At 47.1% G+C, this 27,062-nt stretch overlaps 1 protein-coding gene and 1 long non-coding RNA gene across 2 annotated transcripts in view; one reads left to right on the top strand and one right to left on the bottom strand.

The window, feature by feature from the left end:
• LOC149123811 (uncharacterized) overlaps positions 1 to 4,943 on the bottom strand; it is a 175,763-nt gene extending 170,820 nt beyond the window's left edge. The window contains exon 1 of the long non-coding RNA XR_016214181.1: positions 4,549 to 4,943. This is a non-coding gene — a long non-coding RNA (uncharacterized LOC149123811). The remainder of the gene's footprint in view (positions 1 to 4,548) is intronic.
• On the top strand, positions 3,077 to 23,420 carry MC2R (melanocortin 2 receptor). Its single transcript, XM_017344288.4, has 2 exons — positions 3,077 to 3,422; positions 17,982 to 23,420. The coding sequence occupies exons 1-2, from the start codon at positions 3,314 to 3,316 to the stop codon at positions 18,989 to 18,991; spliced, it is 1,119 nt and encodes a 372-aa protein (XP_017199777.3). The 5' UTR covers positions 3,077 to 3,313; the 3' UTR covers positions 18,992 to 23,420.
• The last annotated feature ends 3,642 nt before the right edge of the window (positions 23,421 to 27,062 follow it).

Genomic DNA, 27,062 nt, shown 5'->3' with positions numbered 1-27,062 from the left:
AGGCCCATACTGGAATGCCTGGGTTCAATGGAACTGTTGATTCCAGCTACCGCAGACCCTGGGAGGCAGCAAAGATGGCTCGAGTGATTGAGTCCCTTTCACCCACGAGAAGACATTGATTGAGTTCCCAACCCCAGCTTTGGTCCAGACCAGAAGGTCATTGCAGGCATGGGGAAAACCAACAGATGGAAGGCCTCTCTCTCTCTCCCTCTCCCCCCTTCTCTCTCTCTCCATGTCATTCACACACACACACACACACACACACACACACACACATATATATATACATATATATGAGATGCTGCATAGTGTCTCTCAGACAGAAAACTGTTCTGAAATTAGAGGTAGGGCCACAGTTTCTGCTCACACCAAAACGGGGGGGTGGGGGGTGGGGGGAGGATGGGCATAGCAGCCCCCAAAGGAGTATAGCAGTGGGAGCAGCAGGGGAATTAATGGACGTTAATTGGTACCTGGGCTGTTTTCGGGAATTTGTAAATTTTCAGGATCATTTAAATGGGCCTGTCTCTGAAGATTTACAACACATCCCTGATCCCTATCTTAGACAACCAGACCGAATTCCTTTTCCCAAAACTTAAATTGATGTACAACTTTGCCTACGTGCCTATTGGCTTCTGGAATTGTTGGTACCCTCTAAATAAGAGTGGAACCACAAGGCTATCCGGCGGCATGCTCTTAGAATGGATGTTCCCGTGTCCTGTCTCCCCATTTGAAAAACCCCACTGTATACATACAAACATGAAAGGGACCACTGGCACAAGTGTTTGGCACAGCAGTTAAGTTGCCACTTGGGCTGCCTACAAAGGCTTTCAATCCAGCTTCCTGCTATTCTGCACCCTGGGAGGCAGCAGGTGATAGCTCAAGTGCAGCAGGTGATAGCTCAAGTACTTGAGTCCCTGCTGTCAATGGGGGAGACCTGCATTGAGCTCAGGCTCCTGGTTGCAGCCTGGAATCTGGAATTTGGAGAGTAAAACAGGAGATGGAAGATTCTCTCTCTCTCTCTCTCTCTCTCTCTCTCTCTCCAAGATCAGACGAGATTGGGCGCATTCAGGGTGGTATGGCCGTAGACATCTCTCTCTCTATTTCTCCTGTTACTCTGCTTTTCAAATAAAATGGGAAAAAAGGCAATAAGATTTTGGAACAAGTTACAGTAAGAACCAGAGGTCCTAGAATATGATTTCAACATTTCCTGAGCACTTTCACAAACTGGATCTCAATCAAGTCTCACAATCACCCTCTTTCCACGAAAAAAAAAATGGAGCCCCAGAGCCTGGCAGAGTGAGAACCCTTCTGGCTCTCAATTCAATGTTCTTTCTAGTTTGCTTCTTCCAAGAGATTTCTGCACTCTTTTCTTGCAAAAGTGGAGGGAAATGAGCCAAAAGAGAAAGAAAAGGAAGAACTAAAATAGCAGAAGCCATTCTCTTTGCAGGGCCTAGCCAAACATTTAGGCACCCTTCCCCTGCTTGAAATCTTCCTGCCTCAGTCTCTGTCACCTACACCAAGCTCGCCATGGCTCCACACACAGGGGGCCCCCTGAGGCAGCCTTCTCCAGAGAGTACCCCATGCTCAAGCTCCCCACCGTCTGCCCTCCTGCCCATTGCCTCACTGTTTGGGCCCTGCCTCCAGTTTTCCCACAGAGCCCCCAGATCCACAGAGCATTGGCAAAGGTCCTGAGATTGCTACAGGCTGGAAGCTTTGAAAAAAAAAATGTATTTATATGTTTATTTCAAGGGCACAGTTACAGAGAGAGAGAGAGAGAGAGAGAGAGAGAGAGAGAGAGAAATCTTCCATCCACTGGTTCACTCCCCAAATGACCACAGTGGCCAGGGCTGGAACAGTTCAAAGCCAGGAGCCTGGAACTCCATCCAGGTCTCCTAGAGATCTATGCACAGCTTTTTCTTTCTTTCTTTTTTAAGATTTTATTTATTTATTTGAGAGGTAGAGTTACAGGCAGTGAGAAGGAGAAACAGAGAGAAAGGTCTTCCCTCCGCTGGTTCACTCCCCAAATGTCTGCAAGGGCCAGAGCTGCACCGCTCGGAAGCCAGGAGCCAGGTGCTTCCTCTTGATCTCCCATGTGGGTACAGGGGCCCAAGCACTTGGGCCATCCTCCACTGCCTTCCCAGGCCATAGCAGAGCTGGACTGGAAGAGGAGCAACCAGGACCAGAACTGGCGTCTGCATGGGATGCCGGCACCGCAGGCAGAGGATTAACCTACTGCGCCACAGCACCGGCCCCTATAGCACATTTTCCATTACCTTTTTGAAAGCCCATGGTATGCATGGAAGGCCCCTCATATACTGTCTCTATTATGTGTCTCTGGTGCGAGACAAGAAGCCTACGAAGTATCTTAACTTGAGCTGCAGAGCAGTTTTCTGGGGCTCATGAACTGCTCAGTAAGAGACACCTGGGCTGACCCTGGGTGCATGGGCAGAACAGGCTTTGCTTCTGGGATAAGCTGGGAAAACCACTTTATAAAACTGTATTTGCCCACCCAGGAAATCAAACAGAGCTCTGTCCTCCCTCCTTTCCAGACCACCCACAGGCAATGGTGCTCAGCTTGATGCTGGAGCTGCTATTTGCTGAAAGAGCCACTAGTTGGGACTAAGCCCAGCGGACCCAGGCGCATCCCCAAACCTGGCCCAGAGCTCATTTAAACATTCAGGTCGGTGTGCTGGAACCAACAGCAGCCCGTCCCTGTAAGCCTAAGCAAATATTTCACCCAAAAACTGGACTGATTTTGCCTTGAATGTTGATGCTACTGATGATGGTTTCTTCAACCTTTTCTGATAGAGAAGAATTAGCAAAGGTCTAAGGGGTGTGTGTGTGTGTGTGTGTGTGTGTGTGTGTCTTGGCCCATGCACTATTGGGAGCCCTTGAGCACAGAATTCCCTCTGTCTCATTGTTTAGTCTTTTGAAATATGGATAATAGGATTATTTCATTCTTTGTAATGAGATTAATAAGTCGAATGTTTGCAAGACATCTTGAGGAGTTTTGCTGGAAATTTTAAAACCAATTCTTCCGAAATCATTTCCTCAAAACCCTGTTTAATTCTTCAGTTCTCAAAGTCAACGCAGCTTCGAAATGACATTTAAAAAGAAAGGGATTACAATTCCATAATCTGCTACAACCATCATCATACACATGGGAAGCAACCTTGTCTAACTGAGCCCAAGAAAACGAGGTCTTAATCAGACAGTTTCACTCCACTTCTCTAACTTCACATTACCAGAAATATGCAGCTCATTTCATGTGACATTTATTCAAGGTTATGATAACAACCGCCTGTCTCCGGTGATGCATCTGTTCCGGCCCTGCCTGGCCCAAGGTCCGTTTGCTTGCTTTTCTCCACATCTTATTCGTCCTCAGACATTTTGGCCCGAAAGTTCCTGCTCCACAGCTGAAGGTAAGTACATTTGCTACTAATTTCTGAACTTCTTAAGTGCTTTGGGGCATGAATAGAGCAGCTAGGAACACATCTGAAGGAAGAAAAAAAAAGAGGCTGCATCCAGAATTCTTCCTAATAGCTCATCTTTTTAATTACAGTCTTTCACTCTCCCTGAGGGTATATTATTTTTCTAATTAAACTATAACAATAAAGCCCCTTACTGTTTTGTCTAATGAAAGCAATCTTCCCTATTAACCGAAGTATTTGACGTCCCTGTTAGTCTTTAAATTATCATCAAGCTCTATTCAAGGACCACAGACAGTTTTTTCCTAATTGATTTAAGGGGGGGGGGAGCATTCCGCCTTCCCGAGATCATCCTTTTGTCTGAGTAGCTTCTCTGCTTTTAAGAGCACAAGAGTTTGCTGCCAGGTGAGCAGCAGTGCGGGCGTGCAACCGGACTCCGGCCTCAGAGTCTCAGCGACTGGATGCTGCAGACGCATGGGACCACAGTCCCGGAGCAGCCCCCATGCCCTCTGCCTCTCTCTCCTACTAGTCTTGGAGACCTCTGACTACCTTGGCAGCATGTGGGGTGTAGGATAAACAGGAATTAAAGCATGGCCCTCATCACTGACACAGCTTACACAGTGGCTGCCACCAGGAGAGGCTCCTGAGCTCGCTGGCTCCGTCGTGGGGACGCACAGTACCCTGGAGGGAGGTCCTGGGTTCTGATTACAAAAAACAGCAATTCTTCATGTCTGTATTTTCCTAAGCTGCCTTAAGATAATCTCCCCAATCTCTTCTAACATACAGACATATGCACACACTCACATACACACGCAAACACAGACATAGACACACCTGCAAACACAAACATAGACACACTATATACATATGCATACATGTACACACAGACATAGACACACGTCCACATACGCCCACACATGTCTACCTTGTATACACACATAAACATAGACATGCACATATACCACACACATACATATACGGACATGTACACACATACACATTCATACACAGAGACATAGGCATGGCATTCACATACACACACATACTCATACAAAGCCCACAGGGACAGAAAGGAGGAAAGCGTAAGAAGAGGTGCTGAGGGGCCGGCACCGTGGCTCACTTGGTTAATCCTCCGCCTGCGGTGCTGGCATCTCATGTGGGCGCCGGGTTCTAGTCCTGGTTGCTCCTCTTCCAGTCCAGCTCTCTGCTGTGGCCGGGGAAGGCAGTGGAGGATGGCCTAAGTGCTTAGGCCCCTGCACCTGCATGGGAGACCAGGAGGAAGCACCTGGCTCCTGGCTTCAGATCGGCGTAGCTCCGGCTGTAGTGGACATTTGGGGGATGAACCAACAGAAGGAAGACCTTTCTCTCTGTCTCTCTCTCTTGTCTAACTCTGCCTGTCAAAAAAAAAAAAAAAAAAGAGGAGGTGCTGAGAGCAAGGCCTGGAGCATGTCCGGGAAGGAGCGAGCCCTGGGCAGTGCAGGAGGGCCCTACACTGGGCTCGCGCATTCCCACACTGATCACAGTGTGTGCCAGGCCTTGACACAAGCATGAGTCAGAGCGGTTTCCTGGAACCTGCACCAAGGACAAACAGGGAAGACAACAGTGCACACCAGCTCAAGGGGAACCAGCCCTGCCCGGGAGCTCCCAGGCCCTCATTCTGCCTTTGGGGAGCCCTATCCCAGGGGAGGGGGGAGGGGGATCAGGGGAAGGAGGGTGTGCACCAGGGGGATGGGGGAGAAAGCACAGGAGCAGTGGTCCCTCTCTGATGGCCCCCGCATCTCTCCTGGCACAGGAAGAGCTATGCTCCCGCTATCCCCTCTGGCCGGTCATGGTTGGAACAATAACCATCATATTCTTTGTTTTAGTGATTTTCCTTGGTGTGCACCATGAACACTGAATGTTCATTGAATGTCCCATGAGCTTTTGCTGCTCAGTGAAGCAGCTTCCTGTCTCACTCTTTGTCTAAATGCAACTGCTCCACACCATGTTCTGTGCTAGGGGCTGGGCTTATGGTAGGCCGGGTCTGGTCCTCAGAACCTCAGAATGCAACCTTGCACGTTTTCGTGTGAGTTATCCCGTCTCAGACATAAGAACGAAGAGCTGGAGGGACAAGGCTGGGAAGGGAGCAGGTACTCCTGCACAACAGGGGAGGCGGCTGGGGAAAGCAGCACTGAGGCAGGAGCACAGGGCAGGCCTGGGAAGGAGTGGACCTGCTCCTTGGAAATCTCGCAGAGAGACAGGTGGCAGCAAGCAGCAGGTTGTAGATGGTCCCAGAGGACCTGTGGTCCCAGAGAGGTGCCCAACAAGAATGGCAGACAGGAAGAGGGCCTGCTGGTGGTTGACGCAGTCTGCACTTGGCAGTCCAGCTATGAGAAGTCAGGGTAGGAACCTTACACAGTGGTTGCAAAGCAAGTGTTCAACTCAAAACGCGTGTGTGCCAGGCTGGCTGGACATGGAGCATGGGAAAGCAACAGAAACTAGACCTGAGCGGGGCCCCAGAAAGTGTTGGTGAAGTGGCAAGCCACAGTCAGGAAGGCGGCTGGGGCACAGCAGTGACACTCAGAAGAAGGGAGAGACCAGGCGGCAGGAGGTTGAAGGTCAGTGGAGAGTGGACCGAGCTCACACTGCTGACGGGGACTCCTGCCACCCCAGCTGCATCGACCAGCAAAGCCCTGGTGCTAGGGACCGTCATTTGTTTGCCCTGAGATGCAGGGACACTGTCATTCCTGCGGCATTCCCATCTCCTTGTGAGCATCAAATAAGAAATGAAGTACAGCAAAGTGGTGTCAGATCTGTAAGTCTGCCAGGGACAGGCTGGGCGCCTGCTGCGGCGCGGGACATGCACACGGCCCCCTACTGACTGCTCAGAGCATTCAAAGACGGGTATGCAGTGGACTCAGGGGAGCTTTGTCCATCATTCATGGGCATGGCCAACATGCACCAAGCTTCGGTTATAAATGCGTCTGTGCAGTAAGATCCAGCAACGTGGACGCTAGCTGGCAGCTGTGATTCAACACCCGCCAAGAGGGCAGTGAAGAAATGAGGAATGTATTGATCCTTGGAATTCTATTGATTTCCACTGAGTATTGATTAATAACATCCACGAGTTTTAATACGATGTTATCTTATTTAGTCTTTGGCGCCCAGGCCCCAGGCCCCAAACTCACAGACCCCCTCCTAAAGTGTGTGTTGCAGAGATAAACGTGTGGACTGAAGCCTGCTGTGTCTACCCCTACATGCTCAACTTCCTGGGATGTCTAGAACAGCAGGAGAGCAGGGCTTCTGGGGCAAGGGAGGCGTAGCAGCTGGAGACATTGAACAAGATACTCAGCCTGTTTGAATCTCACTTTTCTCACCCTCAGATGAGTGGGGATCAGGAAACAGGAATGTCACTTCTGTGTCATATTTCACTGGAGTAGGAAAGATGCCTTTCGCTTGAATGCTGGAAGTCAATCCTTTCACACACTGCCTGCACCAGGCAGCAGCCGTGACTGCAAACGAGCAGGTGGCCACGGCCTTCCTGTTCTAGTCCTCAATGCGCAGCCTCAGCTATTCAGCCGGATTGTGCTGGGCAGCATGGTGTCTCCCATGTCTGTGTGATTCCTAATGAGTCAAACCTAAAACCACATCCTTATAAACACAAGGCTGCTCTTGGCAGCCCTGGAGTCCAGACAGGCTGGGCTCAGCATCAGGAGGCGGGGAAGGCAAAGGAAAGCTTCAAGTCATTCATGCAAAGATATGAGTGCAGTCAGCTTAGAATTCTTCAAGCCTTTGATAGTCCTGCTTTCTTAATGGCACTTGCCCAGCCAACTGAACCAGCTATAAACTATGTCAAGCTTTTCCTTTTTCTTTTTTTTTTCTTTTTTTTTTGACAGGCAGAGTGGACAGTGAGAGAGACAGAAAGGTCTTCCTTTGCCATTGGTTCACCCTCCAATGGCCGCCGCGGCCAGCGCGCTGAGGCCAGCGCACTGCGGCCAGTGCACCGCGCTGATCCAAAGGCAGGAGCCAGGTGCTTCTCCTGGTCTCCCATGCGGGTGCAGGGCCCAAGCACTTGGGCCATCCTCCACTGCACTCCGGGCCACAGCAGAGAACTGGCCTGGAAGAGGGGCAACCGGGACAGAATCCGGCGCCCCGACCGGGACTAGAACCCGGTGTGCCGGCGCCGCAAGGTGGAGGATTAGCCTATTGAGCCGCGGCGCCAGCCATCTTTTTCTTTTTCTTTTTAAAGATTTATTTATTTATTTGAAAGTCAAGTTACACAGAGAGAAGAGGCAGAGGCAGAGGCAGAGAGAGAGAGAGAGAGGTCTTCCATCCGTTGATTCACTCCTCAGTTGGCCTCAACTGCTGGAGCTGTGCCAATCCGAAGCCAGGAGCCAGAAGCTTCTTTCTGGTTTCCCATGCGGGTGCAGGGTCCCAGAACTTGGGCCATCTTCTGTTTCCAGGCCACAGCAGAGAGCTGGACTGGGAGTGGGGCAGCCGGGACTTGAACTGGTGCTCTTATGTCATGCCTTTTCAAGTGAAGGGGAATTGGGGACTGTGAGGTAAAAAACCCAGCCCCCATTTTTAAGGGGAATTGCCTTACGGGGTGGTGGAGTTTCCTCATTTGATGAAAGTGAAGCCCCAGGAAAGACTTGGTGCCACTGGGGTTGCTTAATGTTGTCCCTAGCCTCCACCCTCTGCTGTCATCGCGTGCTTGTGTTCTTCCACCTTTGGTTCCAGCCACTGCACTGACCTCCTGGCCCTGGGGTATTCCTGCATCATCCTACCCCCTAAATCATCCACAGCTGCCTGCTGAGTACATCATCCCATTTTTTAAAAAAAAATTTATTTATTTGAAAGGCAGAATTACAGAGAGAGAGAGAGAGAGAGAGAGAGAGAGGTCTTCCACCCACTGGTTTACTCCCCAAATGGTAGTTATACCCAGGGCTGTGCCAGGCAGAAGCCAGGAGCTTCTTCCAGGTCTCCCACAAAGGTGCAGGGGCCCAGGCACTTGGACCATCTTCCACTGCTTTCCCAGGTGCTTTGGCAGAAAGCTGGATCAGAAGTAGAGTAGCCAGGACTTGAACCAGCTCACATATTGGATGCCGGCATTGCAGGTGGTAGCTTAACCTGCTATACCACCACAATGGCCCCAGCATCAGACCACTTTACATCAGCCACAAAGAATGGGACAAAGGAAGCTGGTGTAACTTTGCCTCTTGTAAAAGATAAAAGTTTTTTTTTCTTTTTTTTTTAAAGAGGCTTTTTGGAAGACACGTCTTATACCTTACAAACACACATAAACACACACACACACACACACACACACACACAAAACAGTTAACTCCAAATAGATCCCATGCATAAATGTAAAACACAAAACTCTACAACTTCTAGAAGACATGAAAGAAAATCTGCATGACAATGGGCTTGGTGGTGAGTTTTTATATATAATACCAAAAGCATCATCCAAGAATGAAAAATAGATAAGTTGACCTTATTTTTAAGAGAGAGGAGTAACTTGACAAACACTAAACATCCCAGTGATGTTGACCAACCTCAACAGTTGACAGTGTGGATGTGACAGGAATGATGTTTTACCTCTTGTGGTCTTCCTCCCCCAAAATCCATAGCCCCAGCCAAACCACAAGGAAAACTCTAGACAAGTGCAACATATTCTGCAAAATACCTGACCAGTGTTCCTAAAAACTTTCATGGTCATCAAAAACAAAGAAAGGCAGAAATGACACAGCCAGGAAGAGCCTAAGGAAACAAGAGAGCTGAGGGTAACAGGCAGCCTGGATGGAATCCTGGGACAGAAAAAGCACATTAGGCAAAAACTAAGGGCACATGAATAAAGTATGGACTTCAGTTAACAATAACATGTCAGTGTCAGTCCATTGATGATGATAAATGTACCTTACGAATCAAAGATGCTAATGATATGGGAAATTGGGTATGGAATGTATGAGAAATCTCTGTGCTATTGGCAATGTCCCCATAAGTCTAAAACTATTCTAAATTAAAATATTTATTTAAAACTAGTTTATAGTTATGTCAGCCAATGTTACACACCATTAGAAGTTCATGTATTTTTTTCAGAGTTTTTTCCATGACTTTGCATGAAATATATACATATGTATACCCACATACACACACAAATAAACACACACACACAGCCTTCTATACCACTAAACTTGATTTTAATTATCATATAGTGTTCTATTATATGGATCTTCCAGAAATTGTTTTACAAATCCTCAATCACTAGTTATTTGTGCTGTTTTCAATTTTTGACTATTTTAGATAATAACCCAGTGAACACCTGGTATACACATCTTTGCTACTGTGTAGGGCCACTGAATCACACACCAGTCAGGTCTGAATGTTTCAAACACAGACAGAGTGAAAATGAACTATTTCTGTCACCTTCTATAGGGTTAGAGCTTGTGCCTAGGCTCCTTGCTCTAGGTTTTTAAGTGATAAGACATTTTCTAATGAAGGGATTTCTAATGAAGCAAAAGTTGGCACCTGAATTTTGAATAATTATACTTACTTGCCTTCAAATAAATCTTCCACAGCCCCTTTTTTATTTATAATTATCTTTGCATCTTCTATTATGCAGTTTTGATTTCTGTGATCTGTCAATGTCAAAGGAACATTTATAGTGTTAGCCACTGTATTTCTCTTTCCCTACTCCAATTTTTATCTATAGCAAATAATAATTGCTTCTCAAATTTTACAGCCAATTGTCACAATTCTTCTCCTGGATGAGAAGGGCTTATACCAGAGTTAGGAAGGGAAATGACTGTCTTCTAGGAGATCCATTGCCTTTCTCAACTCAAAGGATACTGCTTGCTTTTCACCAAATGGAACTTCAGAATACAGAAAATTTCAATCCCTTTGCACCAACAGTCTTGGCCATATACTTTTTCATATGGTGTACATCACTCACATATATCCATTAGAAAATTTTACTGCTTTTCATTCTGAATATCTCATAGATGTCATATTTTAATGTGGATCAGTATATGTTACTCCACAAACTAGGGGTAAAAACACTAATCTCTTAATATTTAAACCCAATGTTCAAACACCCATCTCTTGTGTTAGCATCAAAAACTACAGCATCATCCTCTGACGTCCTTCTTTGCACCTGAGTTTTCTAGAAACCAAGGGCTTACACATACAGAGTCCAAAAAGAAAGCGAGGACATTCTGGTATTTGACCCATCGGCTGCGGCTGTTACTCCTCACAGCCACAGGGTGTCGCTTGGGGAGCAGCTCCTCTGTCTAAAGGAATGTGGCAGAGTCCTGCCAGCAAGCTTCCTTGGGATTCTCAGAAACAGCCATCCCCAGTGTGACAACCACCCAGCAGCTCTGGGCCAGGCCCAGTATGGGTGTGGCTTCGCCTCCTCACTCTTCCTAAAGTGGGCCGTGCCCGCTGCGTCCCAAGAAGAAACACTCCCAGAGGTTGTGTTCTTTCTCCTTTCCACATTGGTGGGGGAAAAAAGCTGATTTCAACTGCTTCCTTCAGACAGTGGGCACTCACACGCCCCTTTCCTTCTAGGTGAAAACCTCTTCTGACTCTTGCACCAAAAGTTATTACTTCCTGCCTGGATAGCCAGGCAGGAGACCCTGGCCGTGCACATACTCTTGCAAACAGAGCTGCTCCAGGGGGCCCTGTGAACTCCATGCCTCATGGTCCCTAGGAGAGGGGTAATGGCTGTTGTTTTCTAGCACCACCTGCAAAGAAGAGGAAAGAAAACATATGCCTTGCTAGCAAAAGCATCAATCCCCACAAAACCCTAACACAAACACGCCCCTCTAGGACTTTATGCTCCTACACTGAAAACATGAAGCCGCCAGCTCTATTTCTCACACAATTCATAGATCTTCCTAAATCTGTCTTGCTAGAAATCATGCAGAGGATGATGGTCACATTCTAATGTATCCACGAACACCTGGGTGCTTCAAAATGTTCCTGGAAAATGACATCAGATATGTTTATTTTGGTGCAAAAAAAAAAACATTTTGAAATACACACACACACACAAAAGAAATCCACACAGACAAGAGGTCTGGGCAATGTGTACGAAGAACATGTTGTACAAAGAAGCTTGGCACCAAAATGAACTTAACGTTTGACTCCATTGATTCACGAATCTTTGAATTCCCCGCATAGTTACTGGGCACCGCAAGCAGCGGCGAAAGCAGACGGGAAGAAGATGGTGGTGAGTTTGCCAAGCCTCCAGGGCACTTCTCAGCTGCCCGGGAGGTAAGACAGGCACTGGGGCTGCCCTTTCCCAAGAGCAGGGCACTCCCAGTGTCCAATGCAAGGCAAGAACAAAGCATGCTGCGGGCCACGAGTGCACGGGCAGAGCATGTGGTTGAGAGAGTGACGGAGACGTTCAAGAGGTTTGATCTCAACTTAGGCTTAAGCCAAGGTGCAGCATAGATAGAGAGGAGGTTAGAGAATCCCATGGTGGTGAAAATGTGGACGGCAAACACGAACTGGACGTCCTTGAGACAATAAGCCCCCGAGCTGGCAAGAACACAGGTTCTACATAGAACACTGGAAAATGCAACGGGAATGTGACAGCCTGGAAAAGGATTTGGGAGAGCCTTCAGTGCCAAGTGTTTGAACAATGGAACTCCATTCTATGGCATTGAAAACTCAGTGAGGAATAACAGGCTTGATATTTTCAAGAATCACTTTGTACTTCCCTTGCTGGCTGTGCAAGCTGCAAGTTTAAGTTTTATATTAAGTGCCTAACTGTAGCCTCATCATAATGGCTTTGTGTGGCTTTTTAAGATTTAGCCATAGTGTGCATGTTTATGGGCACAGTGCAATGTTTTGATGCATAGATACATTGTGAAATGGCCAAGTCAGGGTAATTACCTATCCATCCCCTTAAATATCCATCATTTCATTGTGGTAACAGCATTCGAAATCTTCTCTTCCAGCTATTTTGAAATACACAACACCTTATTATTGACTGTCATCACCCCTGTTCAATAGGTCACCAGAACCTCTAACTCTAACTTAGTCCCTGGGGTCCAACTTCTCCTCAATCCTCTGCAGCAAACCACTCTTCCACTCTCAACTTCTACAAGATCTAAGATTTCTAAGATTCTTCACTTGAGTAAGGTCGATAGCCTTTATGAAGCCCTCTCTGTGTGCCAGGCGCTGGGCTAGATAATTCACATATGGCATCATTTATAAACCAAACCACAGTGTGAGAACTCTATGAATCAAGCTGTTTTGCATACATGTGTAGACAAGAGTGTCTTTCTCTGATGCTCTTTCTTGATTTTGATGATAGACCAAATCAAAAATTAACTTTCACAAAAAAAACCCTTTATTTTTAGGATATATTGGACATGGGGTACTCTAGCAATACCTGGAAGGCCAACTTTCCCTAACTAAAATCAAACCTTAGCTTGGCCTTGATATATCATATATCATATCACATATATGTTCCTCTCCTCTTCCCCCTTCCTCTCTCCCGCCCCATCTTCTCCCTCTCCCTCTTCCTCTCTCCTATTTCTCACATTTCTCTCCCAGGGAGAAATTTCCAAGACTATTAGAAATTTCCAAGAAGTCTTTTGAAAGAGTAACGAGTAAACAGATGGTGATAGCGTCACTTAAAATATAAACTCCGAGGCAAGAGTTGTGGTGCAACGGGTTACACTGCCGCTTGCAATGCCAGTGTCCCATATTGAAGTGCCAGTTCAAGTCCTAACTATTCCACTTCCCATCCAGCTTCCTGCTGATGTGCCTGGGGAGGCAGCACATGATGGCCCAAATACTTGGGCCCCTGCCACCCACGTGGGAGACCCTGATGGAGTTTCGGGCTCCTGACTTCAGCCTAGCCCAGCCCTGGCTGTTGCAGCCATTTGTTGACTGAACCAGAGGATGGGAGCACTCTCTCTCTCTTTCTCTCTCCCTCCCAGTTCGGGGATGAGATTTAATGTACTTTAGGCACTCCCTCTGGCAGGCATCCTCAACTCTGTTCTTGGAGCACATGCAGTGCCCTTCCTGGGAAAGTGCACCATTTCACTGGAACCAGTGAGGCACCACAGCAGACCTCACTGTCCTGCGGGCTCCACCGTTCCACGGATGTGGCCTTTACCTTCGCTTTCACTGTACGATGTCATCTGAGGAAAAGCAATACCCATTTAGTGTGTGTATAATATTCACAATGTCCTCTTCCGTGATAATTGTGATTACATTATCTGAGCCAGAAAGGCAACACATTAATCTCAAACCTCAAAGTCAAATGATGAGGGGGCGGCTGGTTGACATCACCATCACTGGGACCTTAAGGGGGAAGTGAAAGCTATGGTAATTAATGCAAAATCTTTCTTCTTAGAAAAGATGAGCAAAAAAAAAAAAAAAAACCTGTTGTGAAAAAATTCTCAGCCGTGCAGGTGCTCCCAAGGGCCTGCTCCTTAGCTGCTCTGTATCAGTGTTAACAAGGCTGCAACAGAAAGTCAACAGATCAATGAGCTCTCAGTCGTTTCAGTCAGTTCTCTGCACTTCGGTTGATTCTAAGAACGCAAAGTAGAAAATGATTTCTCTGACTTTTCGTATCAATACTAGCATTCTTCTCAATCAGACTCCTCATCAGCCCACACACTAACTCCATTGACAAGACATACATCATGTCAGATCCTGTGCCAAGCGTACAAAGTTATTAACTCCCGAAGGTTGCACAGAATTGCACCAAATAAGAAATCAGGTGGCCGCGTTCACAGACAATTTCACAGCAATCAATAGTATTCATGTCTACAAAGCATCAACAAAATGCCAGAGGCAGACCAGGGCCCTCTCAGGCAGAGCTGAGGAGATACTTCATCTCACGTGCATTGAAGATTGATTTCCCCTATTAAGTGATTTGCCACAAGAGCAGGAGTCTTTTTGATTTTTGTTCATTTGTTCAGTTGCTTTCATTACAAGCGCTTCAAAGTATTCCACCCTACCTGAGCCAAACATCCAGGAGTGGAGGTGGGACCTGCGAGGTCCTAGAACCCCTGCCTGGAGATGACAATGTGAATGCCATGGGAAAGTGGGGCTTGGACACACACTGGCTACACAGGTCCCTTCCCGGGGGCATCGCTACTGAATGTGGTAGGTGTGGGCCAGAAGGAAGACTGGGGAGGGAACAGCTCCTGCTGCCCATGAGCTCACTGATGCCCTGTATCTTCCAGCCCCCTCTCCAATTCTCTATTTCCCAAATGTCAGTCAAAGTCATTAACTTTTGCTGAGAATCTAAATAGCTCTTCCCAAAGACTGGCTTTTGACATCAGGCAAACTTCACCTTGAACCCTGCAACCAGAGTAAGGTTTAAAACACTGAGAAGATCTCCCAGGGCCACAGCACTGTCAGAGCAGGAGACAGCCATCAGCACACTAAGGTAGACACCATGATGGGCTCCTAGACTCTGGTCCATTCAGCACAAAGTCTACCATCTGCCTACTTCTAATTTCTGGAAAACTCAACCAGGTCCTGTATGTCAGTTCTCATTTTAGTGTTGTTGCTTATTTTCCTTGTTTACCTCTTTATTTCTTGTGAGATCATCTCAAGTTCATTTGCTGCTCCATTTTCCCACACTCCTCTCTTTGAATCCAGTGCCAAGAAACAGATGCACCACTCAGTTGCAAGGACACGACATGCTCAGAGATGAAATCCCAGCTGCAGCCTCAGCCAGACCCTTTGGCAGGGCAGTGCACCCCTGGGCACTGACACAGAAGGGAGGGGCTGGGACCTGAGAGGCCCTGAGAGCACAGGATGGTGGAACACTTGCCCCGCCTGGGTCAGCAACCTCATCAGAGGGCGAGAACAGGATCCATGCTGTGTGTTTCTGGATTGAAACCTGAACATAAAACACCTGCTAAATGTGATGTGGGCAGCCATCCAAAAGCTTGCTAGCCATGTGTCAAGGAGGCCATGGCAGATAGGGCACTCCCACACAGCGCTGGCCAGGGCCAAAACTGACAAAGTCCCTAGGAGGGGCTTTTGACATTGTCAATACCCCCACCAAAGCTGCTGTGAATTAGCCTCCCTATATATGCACAGAAGACTCTGTGTACTTAGACGACCGTGCACTACAGCATGCTTGGCACAGGAAAATATTGGAAATAACCCACATAGCTATGAACACTGAGCAGATTCAATAAGTTAGAATACATCTATACCATGCAATACCATGCAGCAGAAGGAAAAAGGAAAGAAAGAATGAAGGGAGGGAGGAAGAGGAAGTGATCCATGGAAAAGCAAAGTGTGGTATATAATCTACTATCTTTTTACTACAAAGTGGGGTAGGGGCATGGTAGCCATGGAAATGAACCCCTTGGGTCTCCTGCTATTGGAAGTAGGGTTGACTGACCAGTGGTGGTGGGCTGCGGCTGGTCTGGGGTCGGGGAGGGGCCTGCTGAGGATCAGGTGGCTGCAGAGTGCTGTGTCTCCTCATTGTACTGCTCTCCTGGAGGCTGGCTGGGGAGGCTAATGGGGCTGTTTTCCACTGAGCAGATGGGCTCTGGGGCTCCCGGGCTTGGCGGGGGTGCACACATGGGGTGCTTACAGTTTCCCTGTGAGTGAATTGGGAGCCCCTCTCAGCATCTTGGCTTCTGAGCCTTTTCCCCCATTTTTACTGGATGCATTCAATATTTTAATTTCACCCTCTGAATAGGGACTCTGGTCATGTAGATAGACATATGCTTTGTGTGTGTGTGCACAGGAAAATCCCCTCATCTCAGCCTTTCATCCTGGAGCCCACTAGCTCTTCTACAACAGATGAGTAATCTTCTCTTGGAGTTTCTTTGGTTTTTTTATTTGAGAGACCAAAAGGCAGACAGTCAGGCAGAGGGCGAGAACTCCCATCTACCAGTTCATTCTCCAAATGTCTGCAATGGCAGGGGCCACAGCCAGGAGCTGGGAACTCAATCCACATCTCCCACGTGGGTGGTAGGGACCCAAGCACTTGAGTCATCACTGCTGCTTACATTATCATTAGCTGAAGTCCCCATTCCACGCTGTGCAGTAGAACATCAGAACTTCTTACTCCTATCGAACTATGACTTGGTACCTATTTATTAGTCGACCTTTCCCCATTCGGCCCTCCCTCCACAGTCCCCAGCCTCTGACAACTATCAGTATACTCTCAGTGCCTATGAGATCAACTATTTTAGATTCCTGGGAAGCAGAAGGAATCACATGAGAGTGACACACCCACACACCTGCCTTCACCCCACAGGTTGTCTGGTCTGGCTGTGCCCCAGAGCAACAGTGAACAGGAGAGACCCTCCTTTGGAGGAGGAGGTGTTGTGTGCCTTCCTGCTCCCACACATGCCTCATTTCTTTCACATCTTCTCAGGCAGGAGCCCACTGCTGCTCATTCGAATCTTAAAAAAAAAAAGGTCTGAAAAACAGATTTTAAGAGTATGTTTATTTGAATGCAAAAAAAAATTGAAATCCATGATTTGTTGTTTTCATAATGCACATTTTCCATGAATTTTCTGAAAAGCCTCTTGTGTACACAGAATTCAAATATGTTTGCATCATAATAAACTTAACATTTTGGATCTATTTCTCCATGGATATTTTGAAGTCCCCTTGTATCACAAACATAACTACGTTCATGACCAGAATGCAAGGAAAAGGGGGGAGAACAAAAAGAAATCTTTGTCTTAATCTCTGGGCTCAGAATTCAAGATGAAGGCTCAGTGAATTGTTTTATTTAAATTACTACACCGCAGAGGACAGTTGGCCGGCAGTTAAGTAGTTGATTGGGACACTACCTCTCCTATCACGGTGGCTGGGTTTCAATGCCTCTCTGCTTCCCATCCACTTTTCTGCTGGTGCACACCCTGGGAGATGGCAGGCACCAGCTCAAGAACTTGGTTCCCAGCCACGTTAGCTGGCTTTGGATTGGCATCAGCTATTGCCGACATTTAAGGAGTGACCTGGAGATGAGAGCTCTCTGTCAGAATAAAAACAAAATTAAATTAAATGTAAAAAGAGTGAGCCTTCTAGAGCTCTGCATTGCATGTAGTTCTTTAAATAAGTAGGGGCTGGCACTGTGGCGTAGTGTATAAAACCGCCACCTACAATGCCAGCATCCCACATGGGCACCAGTTCATGTCCCGGCTGCTCCACTTCATGTCCCGGCTGCTCCACTTTCGATCCAGCTCTCTGCTGTGGCCTGGGAAAGCAGCAGAAGATGGCCCAAGTCCTTGGGCCCCTGCACCTGCATGAGACCCAGAAGAAGCTCCTGGCTCCTGGCTTCAAATCGGTACATCTCCAGCCATTGTAGCCATTTGGGGAGTGAACCAGTGGATGGAAGACCTCTCTCTCTCTCCCTCTCTCTCTCTCTCTCTCTCTCTCTCTCTCTGCCTCTCCTTCTCTCTCTGTGTAACTCTGACTTTCAAATAAATAAATAAATATTTAAAAAATAAAATAAATAAGTAAATAGTTATTTTATAGAGGGAATAGATTGTTCTTATACCAATGTGGCTTGTTCTCATTTTGTAGTCTGCTCCACATCTGTTGTTTCTATGCATTCTCTTGCAGGTGGCCGAGTGACTTTGCCCTTGGATCTCCAGCAGGTGCTGAGGATAAGAAGGTGTTGGATGACTGGATCGAGCTCTCTGCGAGGTCGAGTCCAGGCCCCTGCACAAGCAGCAGAAATGCAGCGCATTCTCAGTGCCTACGAGAACTCCAGTGACACGGCCAGAAACCACTCGGACTGCCCACGGGTGGTCCTGCCCGAGGAGGTGTTTTTCACACTCTCCATGGCTGGGGTGCTGGAGAATCTGGCCGTCCTTCTGGCCGTGGTCAAGAACAAGCATCTCCAATCCCCCATGCACTTTTTCATTTGCAGCCTGGCCATTTCTGACATGCTGGGCAGCCTGTACAAGATCCTGGAAAACATCCTGATCCTGCTCAGAAACACGGGCTACCTCAAACCTCGCGGCGACTTTGAAACGACGGCGGATGACGTCATCGACTCCCTGTTCGTCCTGTCCCTGCTGGGGTCCATCTTCAGCCTGTCTGCGATTGCGGCTGACCGCTACATCACCATCTTCCACTCTCTGCAGTACCACAGCATCGTGACCGTGCGCCGAGCCCTGGTCACGCTCACTGTCCTCTGGGCACTCTGCACGGGGAGCGGCATCACCATGGTGATCTTCTCTCATCACATCCCCACAGTGCTCACCTTCACCTCACTGTTCCCACTCATGCTGGTCTTCATCTTGTGTCTCTACGTGCACATGTTCTTGCTGGCCCGCTCCCACGCCAGGAGGATCTCCACCCTCCCCAGGGCCAACATGCGCGGGGCCATCACCTTGACCATCCTGCTGGGGGTCTTCATCGTCTGCTGGGCCCCCTTCGTCCTTCACGTGCTGCTAATGACATTCTGCCCAGATAATCCTTACTGCGCATGCTACATGTCTCTCTTCCAGGTGAACGGCATGTTGATCATGTGCAATGCCGTCATCGACCCCTTCATTTATGCCTTCCGGAGCCCAGAGCTCAGGGAAGCCTTCAAAAAGATGATCTTCTGCAGAAGGTGCGGGTAGCATTCTTGGTCTCCGGTTCCAGGAGCCATGGGGATAAGCGTGTGAGTGACAGAATGAAGTTAATACTCTTTGAGCACCCAAGCTCCTGACTGTCCTTTTTTACCTCTAATGGGCCTGCAGCTTATCCCACCATCTTTCAGAATATGTAAAACTTTCCCTGAATGCATCAAATGCAAAGATAAGTTTATTTTTCATGCAAAAGAAATATTGAAGCCCCCCAAATTTTACCATAATATGTATTTCTCTTGAAGTTTTGAAGTTTCTGAAGACCGCTTTGCTGTTTATAATAGCTTGGTTCTTCATGGACGGTCTTACTGTTTTTATAACTTAGTATTTTTTATAACTTTATAGCTAGAAAAACACAAGAAGAACAGAATACAAAGGAGATGTATCTTGTGGAGTAAGAAGATGGAGGGGGGATGTCAAGCTTTTGGGTCATGGCCAAAACCAAGACCAGAGCAGCCCAGGGAGCCCAAGGCTGCAATCATCGGACACCTCTGCAGAGACCTGTTGACAGCATCTGCCTCCTCCCCACCCGGCCCAGAGCCTGAAGGCAGAGCCATCCCCAGAGAGCTCTGCCCACCCACCACAAAAAGGGGGCAGACATTGACAAGCCCCCTCCCCCACAGAAATCTAAGGCACAGAATCTGCAAGGTCATCCGTTTGTCACTGCTAAGGATAAAGCTGGAGGAAGCAGCGAATTCTGATCCTAGGCCCTCACTACCTCGGAGAGGGACTGACTTGGAAAGCGTGCAATGAGAGAGACAGAGGAGAAGGTTTCCGAGTGGCTCGGGACCCAACAAGAGGGACAGGGTCTTCTGGAAGAGGCAACACTGGGCCGCGGGGAGAGTTTCCCCAAGATGCGGAGAGGAGCAGGTGGCACCAACAGGTCTGACCGCGTGGTGGAGGGTTGGGTACAACCTGAGTGGCAGAGGGGCAAGCCCGCAGTTGGCAGCACAGCCTGGCAGGCGCAGGCTTCCCGCAGCTTGCAGCCTGCATCCCCAGGGCATCCAGGGCAGGTCCTCTCAGCCTTTGGACTGGAGAAATTCTTACGGGGTCTTCCCCTCCACCCCATGGACTGTATTTTTATAACATGAACCTGAATTCATGACTGTATAAAATACCATGTATAGGTTCATTTTCCTTAAAAATCTAAAGCAAATGCTATCAATCATATCAAAGTGGCATTTCTACCACCGAAAGAATAACGTAGAGCACATTTTTCTGGAATTACACTGAGTATTAAACTGAGTATTCTCCATAAAAGGTAGCCTTGTTTTATAGTGCACTGTTCTATGAGGCTGTAGAGAGAGATGGTGCAATTCATCCCCCATCACAGATACTCCCACACAGCCCTCCCTGGGGAACCTTCCTGCCTGTCGCAGCCTTGCCTCTCCTCTCCGCATTCATGCTCTCAGCCATCACTCAGGCCTGGCATCAGAGGCTATCACCCAGAGGCTACTTCCGCAAGCCACATTTAGTCCAGGATGCCATGATCTGACAGCAGGTGAAGCAAGAGTAAAGTCCAAGTGCTGGTGCAGACACACTGCACTCCAGATCCTCAGCTGCACTCGTGCCACAGCAGGGTCTTCAGTACCTAACTTCACAGAGAACTCACGGACAACAGGAGCAGATGTGCATTTTACGTAAGAAAGATCAATAAGGCCCAGGCTGTCCCCATAATGATGACTCCAATTCTGTATCAAATTATTACATTTTTAAGCTGCTTTGTGGGTGCTCTCAGTTCGTGTTCAGTTTTGTGGGTGACCTAGTTTGAGACCCCACCTGGTTTCATCTGACCTTTCAAGTAGGGGAGAGAGAATGTAGTGAGAAACATGTCTCCCCTGGTTTCAAGACAGGACCAAGGCCTCATGGACTACTCTGGCTCCTCAGAGTAGTAGAAATACGAGGACATCTGGCTTCCATTGCCAGCCCTCCTACTTAAAAGCTCTGAGTCCTTGGACAAGGTTCCGAGCGTGGGTTTCCTCCTGTATACTAGGGAGACAACCACAGAACCTTCCTCTTGGGTTTAATCTCAGGATTAATGCCTTGAGAGCACTGCTTGCCCATTAAACATGCAGTTAAGTATCGAGTGTTTCTGTGGGCATCCTCAAATGAGGCCCCAGGCTGAACAGACTCTGTTGGCCAATGATCTCAAAGCTCTGTCTCAGGCATGGGCATTGTAGTACAGTAGGTTATGCCACTCCTGTGATGCTGGCCTCCCATATCAGAGGGCTGTTTTGAGTCCTGGCTGCTCCACTCCCAATACAGCTTTCTGCTAATGTACCTGGGAAAGCAGTAGAAGATTGCTCTAGTGCTTGCCACCCACATGGATGACCTGGATGGAGTTCCTGACTCCTGGATTCAGCCTGACCATTTGGGTAGTGAGCCAGCAGATGGAAGATTCTCTCTCTCTCTCTCTCTGCATTTCATTTTTTTAAAAAAGATTTATTTATTTCAAAGGCAGAGTTACAGAGAGACAGAAAGAGAGAGAGAGATCTTCCATCTGCTTGTTCACTCCCCAAATGGCTACAATGGCCAAGGCTGGGCCAGTCCAAAGCCAGGAGCCAGGAGCTTCATCCAGATCTCCTACATGGGTAGCAATGGCCCAAGTACCTGGACCATCTTCCTCTGCCTTCCCAGGCACATTAGCAGGGAACTGGATCCAAAATGGAGCAGCCAGGATTTGAACCAGCGCCCATATGGGATGCCAACATTGCAGGCCACAGCTTTACCTGCTGTGCCAACCCCTGTCACTGTGCATTTCAAATACAGCTTTTAAAACAAAATCTCTGCCTCCACCTCCATAGCCCTGGTCACTATCTGCAGAAGCCACTCCCTAAAGCAGAATAAGGACAGGAAGTCATGGGAGCTGCAATGAGTGTGAATCTCAACATGCAGCCTGCTTTCAAGACGTGCACTGTTTGCTTAAATTTCATTCATCAAAAAGGTAATATGAGGCGGCGCCGCGGCTCACTAGGCTAATACTCCGCCTTGCGGCGCCGGCACACCGGGTTCTAGTCCCGGTCGGGGCGCTGGATTCTGTCCCGGTTGCCCCTCTTCCAGGCCAGCTCTCTGCTGTGGCCCGGGAGTGCAGTGGAGGATGGCCCAAGTGCTTGGGCCCTGTACCCCATGGGAGACCAGGATAAGTACCTGGCTCCTGTCATCAGATCAGCGCGGAACGCGCTGGCCGCAGCAGCCATCGGAGGGTGAACCAACGGCAAAGGAAGACCTTTCTCGCTGTCTCTCTCTCACTGTCCACTCTGCCTGTCAAAAAAAAAAAAAAAAAAAAAAGGTAACATGAGGGTACTTCAAAAGCTTCATGGAAACCAGAATTAAAAGATAAATATATTTTGGTGCCAAAAATGACATGTATGCATACAAACTTCATGAAAATGCCAATTATGAAAAAGCTACACGTGGATTTCAAAGTTATTTTTACACCTACATAAATTTATCTTTTAATTCCATTTTCTAAGAACTTTTCTGAAGTGTCCTCATATATCACACAGTTAAATATGTATATGTGTATGTGTATGTATATGTATATATATGGGGAAGGCAATTGGCCTAGCATTTAAGATGCCAGCTCATATGCCCACATCTCAATCAAAGTGCCTGGCTTCAATTCCCAGCTTCAGCTCTCTGTTACAACTTTCTTCTAGTGTCAACCCTGGGAGGCATCAGGTGGTGACTCAAGTGGCTGGATTCCTGCCATCCACATGGGAGATCTGGATTGAGTTCTTGACTGCTGGCTTCAATCTGGCCCAGCTCCAGTTCTTATAAGCATTTGGGGAAATGAATCAGCAGACAGTAAATTCTCTCTCTCTCTTCCTCATTCTCTCTCTCTCTCTCAAATAAAAAGAATTAAATACAAATAAAATGCACACAATGTGAAAAGTCCCTCCAACAGCTGTTCCTCATCTATATCATTCCCCATTCTCATCTCAAGTTCTCATTTTCCATTTCCCACAGATAATATGTTCATGTACTTCCAGACTCTGTGCACATGTAAGAAAGTATAGAAAATGGTTCTTATTGTACCTTTTTTTTACACAAAAGATATGCACCTTTCTTTTTCACTTCCCAATATATCTTGGAATTTGTTCTACATCAGTAAGCAGAGAATTTCCTCATTCTTTTGTACAGTGGCACAATACCCTCTTGAACAATGCACCAAATTTATTCAACCACTGCCCTATTACAAAGTTTGAAAAAGCAGTCCACAGGTATCTTTTTTTTTTTTTTTTTTAACAGGCAGAGTGGACAGTGAGAGAAAGAGACAGAGAGAAAGGTCTTCCTTTGCCATTGGTTCACCCTCCAATGGCCGCTGTGGCTGGCTGCGCTGCGGCTGGCGCACTGCGCCGATCCAATGGCAGGAGCCAGGTGCTTCTCCTGGTCTCCTATGGGGTGCAGGGCCCAAGCACTTGGGCCATCCTCCACTGCACTCCCTGGCCACAGCAGAGATCTGGCCTGGAAGAGGGACAACCAGGACAGAATCCGGCGCCCCGACCCCCGACCGGGACTAGAACCTGGTGTGCCGGCGCCGCAAGGCGGAGTATTAGCCTAGTGAGCCGCGGCGCTGGCTCAAAGTCCACAGGTATCTAATGCAAATGATTCCTAAGCATATGACAAATGCACAACAATTCTTTTTTATTTATTTATTTATTTATTTATTATTTTTTTTTTGACAGGCAGAGTGGACAGTGAGAGAGAGAGACAGAGAGAAAGGTCTTCCTTTGCCGTTGGTTCACCCTCCAATGGCCTATTTATTTATTTAATGAATATAAATTTCCAAAGTACGAATAATGGATTACAATGGCTTCCCCCCCATACTGTCCCTCCCACCCACAACCCTCCCCTTTCCCACTCCCTCTCCCCTTCCATTCACATCAAGATTCATTTTCGATTATCTTAATATACAGAAGATCAGCTTAGTATACATTAAGTAAGGATTTCAACAGTTCAAATGCACAACATTTCTAATGATAAAAAATACAAAATCAAATTACTTTGTGGACCCATTGTTCACCTGTCAGATAGTCAACAATCCAAAGGATTGACACACTATGATGATGAGGTTTTAGGGGACCTGGCCCACATGTAATCGCTAAGTGAAGTGTAAGCTAAAGTATGACTCTTTTTTTTTAACTTTTATTTAGTAAATATAAATTTCCAAAGTACAGTTTATGGATTAGAAAGGCTTTTTCCCCACCATAACTTCCCTCCCACCTGCAACCCTCCCATCTACCGCTCCCTCTCCCATTCCATTCACATCAAGATTCATTTTCAATTATCTTTATATACAGAAGATCAGTTTAGCATATATTAAGTAAAGATTTCATCAGTTTGCACCCACATAGAAACACAAAGTGTAAAATACTGTTTCAGTACTAGTTATAGCATTAATTCGCACTGAACAACACATTAAGGACAGAGATCCTACATGAGGAGTAAGTGCACAGTGACTCCTGTTGTTGACTTAACAAATTGACACTCTTGTTTATGGCATCAGTAATCTTCATAGGCTCTTGTCATGAGTTGCCAAGGCTATGGAAGCCTTTTGAGTTCGCTGACTGCGATCTTATTTAGACAAGGTCATAGTCAAAGTGGAAGTTCTCTCCTCCCTTCAGAGAAAGGTATCTCCTTCTTTGATGGCCCATTCTTTCTACTGGGATCTCACTCGCAGAGATCTTTCATTTAGGAATTTTTTTTTGCCAGAGTGTCTTGGTTTTCCATGCCTAAAATTAAAGTATAACTCTTAAAAATTGAAATATGCAGCCGGCGCTATTGTACAAGGAGTTAAAACCCCAGCCTGCAGTGCTAGCATCCCATATGGGTGCCGGTTTGTGTCCCAGCTGCTCCACTTCCAATCCAGCTTTCTGCTATGGCCTGGGAAAGCTGTGGAAGATGACCCAACTCCTTGGGCCCCTGCACCCACATAGGAGACCTGGAAGAAGCTCCTGGCTCCTGGCTTCAGATCAGCTCAGGTCTGGCTGATGCAGTCATCTGGGGAGAGAACCAACTGATGGAAGACCCCTCTCTCTCTCTCTCTCTGGCTCTACCTCTACCTCTCTCTGTAACTCCATCTTTCAAATAAACAAAATAAATATTAAAAAAGCAAAATATGGCTATATCCGTAGTTACAAAACTTACCAACACATTCGCCCTTGGATCCAGCATTCCACTTCTGGGGAGCCATCCTGCAAATGTAGTGTGCAGAGTAAAACATGTAAATGCTTGTCCATTAAGCATAGATCAAAATAAAAAAAAAACTGGAAACAATCCAAATAGCCATCACTTGTGTTCTGACCCCTGTCCAAACGTCAGTTTAATTACTCCTCATAAATGTTGAGTAAGTTCATTTAGCCTCGGGCCAGTGAGTAGTAAATGAGCAGATGAATTGACTGATTTCTCATGCTCCTTGCTCCTATGTAAACACAGATTCAGAGATTGGGACTGAAGTCAAAGTCAGGTATCTGTAGCTGTGTATTTTGGCACTGGATTCCAGCAACTCACACCTACTTGAAGACCATGAATACAACTGTAACTACTGAGCCTAAATTGGCTTGTATCCTCTAAGCAGTATGGCCTGTTTTTTGGTGCCTATTGGCTTAATAAACATCTGAAGAATATAGAGAACCAGTCAAAGGTGGGATGATTTTGCCCTGGGAAGAGGAAAGAGAAAATGCGGAAATCCAGAGGTAACCCTGCCTGGCCAGAACAGATGTCCACAGAGCACATCACCCAGCCCAGGGGGCTTGCAAGGCAATCTGCCTGAGTTTGACTGAGCCCTTCCTCCCAGGTGTGTGATGGATCTGAAGAACAGTGCTTCACTGATGTGAAAACAGGCTGAGCAATGAAATAGATATATACCCAAAATGTATGACTGATAAGAACAGAAAAAATCGCAGTCAATTCTGGATCCAACATGAAGTTAGGACCACATGGCTGCACCTACCCTGAACATGCACATGCTTCTTTGTCATTATCCCCTAAATAATACAGTACAGCAATTATTTATATAGACTTTACTTCGTAGTAGGTATCATACGTTATTGTAGAGATGATTTAAAGTCTACAGGAGGATGTGTGCAGGTTCTGTACAAATATTTTGCCATTTTATGTAAAGGACTTGGGCATCCATGGATTTTTATATCACAGGTCCTTGAGTCAATCCCTAATGGACTGAGGGACCACTGTGTCTTACCTGAGAGGGTTCATGAGCAAAAGAGTTTGGACACAAGGTAAAGAACATGAGGTGGAAGACAGAGCCAGGCAGGGAGCAGAAAGCCTTAGTCGTTGAGTTAAAAACAGTTTTATTTCAACTTAAGAAGAATGGGAAGATATTGAAGGGGTTTTATCCAGGAAGTGAGTAATATGACAGAGAAACAATTTTCACATTGAACACACCTATGGATTTTCTGTGGCTCTTGCGTTAACCTGGGGCATGGGACATACAGATGCTATTCTGGTTGCTTGGGTACCAGGAGTGGTCTGGATCTCTGTGATGGGAAGCAAAGCATGGAGGTGAGTCTGGGGGAGACTGGAAGGAAAGTGACAGAAAGGGACCCAAGAGAGCCAGTCTCTGACTCGAGATACAGGCAGGGTGTTGGCGAGGATGGAGAGCCTGGGGGATGCTTGGGCAACATTCAGTGTAGATCAGTGGTTAAGATGGCACTTGGGACACCCACATCTCACATAGGAGTGCTTGTTTGCCTCCCGGCTCCACTTCCAATCCAGCTTCCTGCTAATGTACACCCTGGGAGACAGTAGATGATGGCTCAAGTACTTAAATCCCTGCCACTCACATGAAAGACCTAGATTAGATTCCAAGCTGCTAGCATTGGCCTGGTCCTGCCCTAGCTATTGTAGGCATTTGGGGAGTGAAACAGGGGAAGGAAGCACTCACTTTCTCTCTCTCTCTCTCTCTCTCTCTCTCTGTCTCTGTCTCTGTGTCTATCTCCAAATAAGGTGAAAATAAGCTTTAAAAAGATAGAACTGCACATAGAGCCCAAGACAGCAGAGCACAGGTGGCCAGCACCCACAGGGAAGCTGCATATTCACACAA

This window comes from Oryctolagus cuniculus, chromosome 10 (assembly GCF_051225735.1).
Source record: "Oryctolagus cuniculus isolate XC-2025 breed Fujian yellow rabbit chromosome 10, ASM5122573v1, whole genome shotgun sequence".
NCBI classification, from domain to species: domain Eukaryota; kingdom Metazoa; phylum Chordata; class Mammalia; order Lagomorpha; family Leporidae; genus Oryctolagus; species Oryctolagus cuniculus.
The sequence above is the reverse complement of the archived record's forward strand: the minus strand, read 5'-3'. Positions and strand labels throughout refer to the sequence as shown.

What these genes read in the sequence shown, in the direction of transcription:
- MC2R (XM_017344288.4), top strand. Translation starts at nt 3,314, where the DNA reads ATGCATCTGTTCCGGCCCTGCCTGGCCCAAGGTCCGTTTGCTTGCTTT. An exon ending in TTCCTGCTCCACAGCTGAAG is followed by an intron (nt 3,423 to 17,981) that starts GTAAGTACATTT and finishes ATTCTCTTGCAG; the next exon opens with GTGGCCGAGTGACTTTGCCC.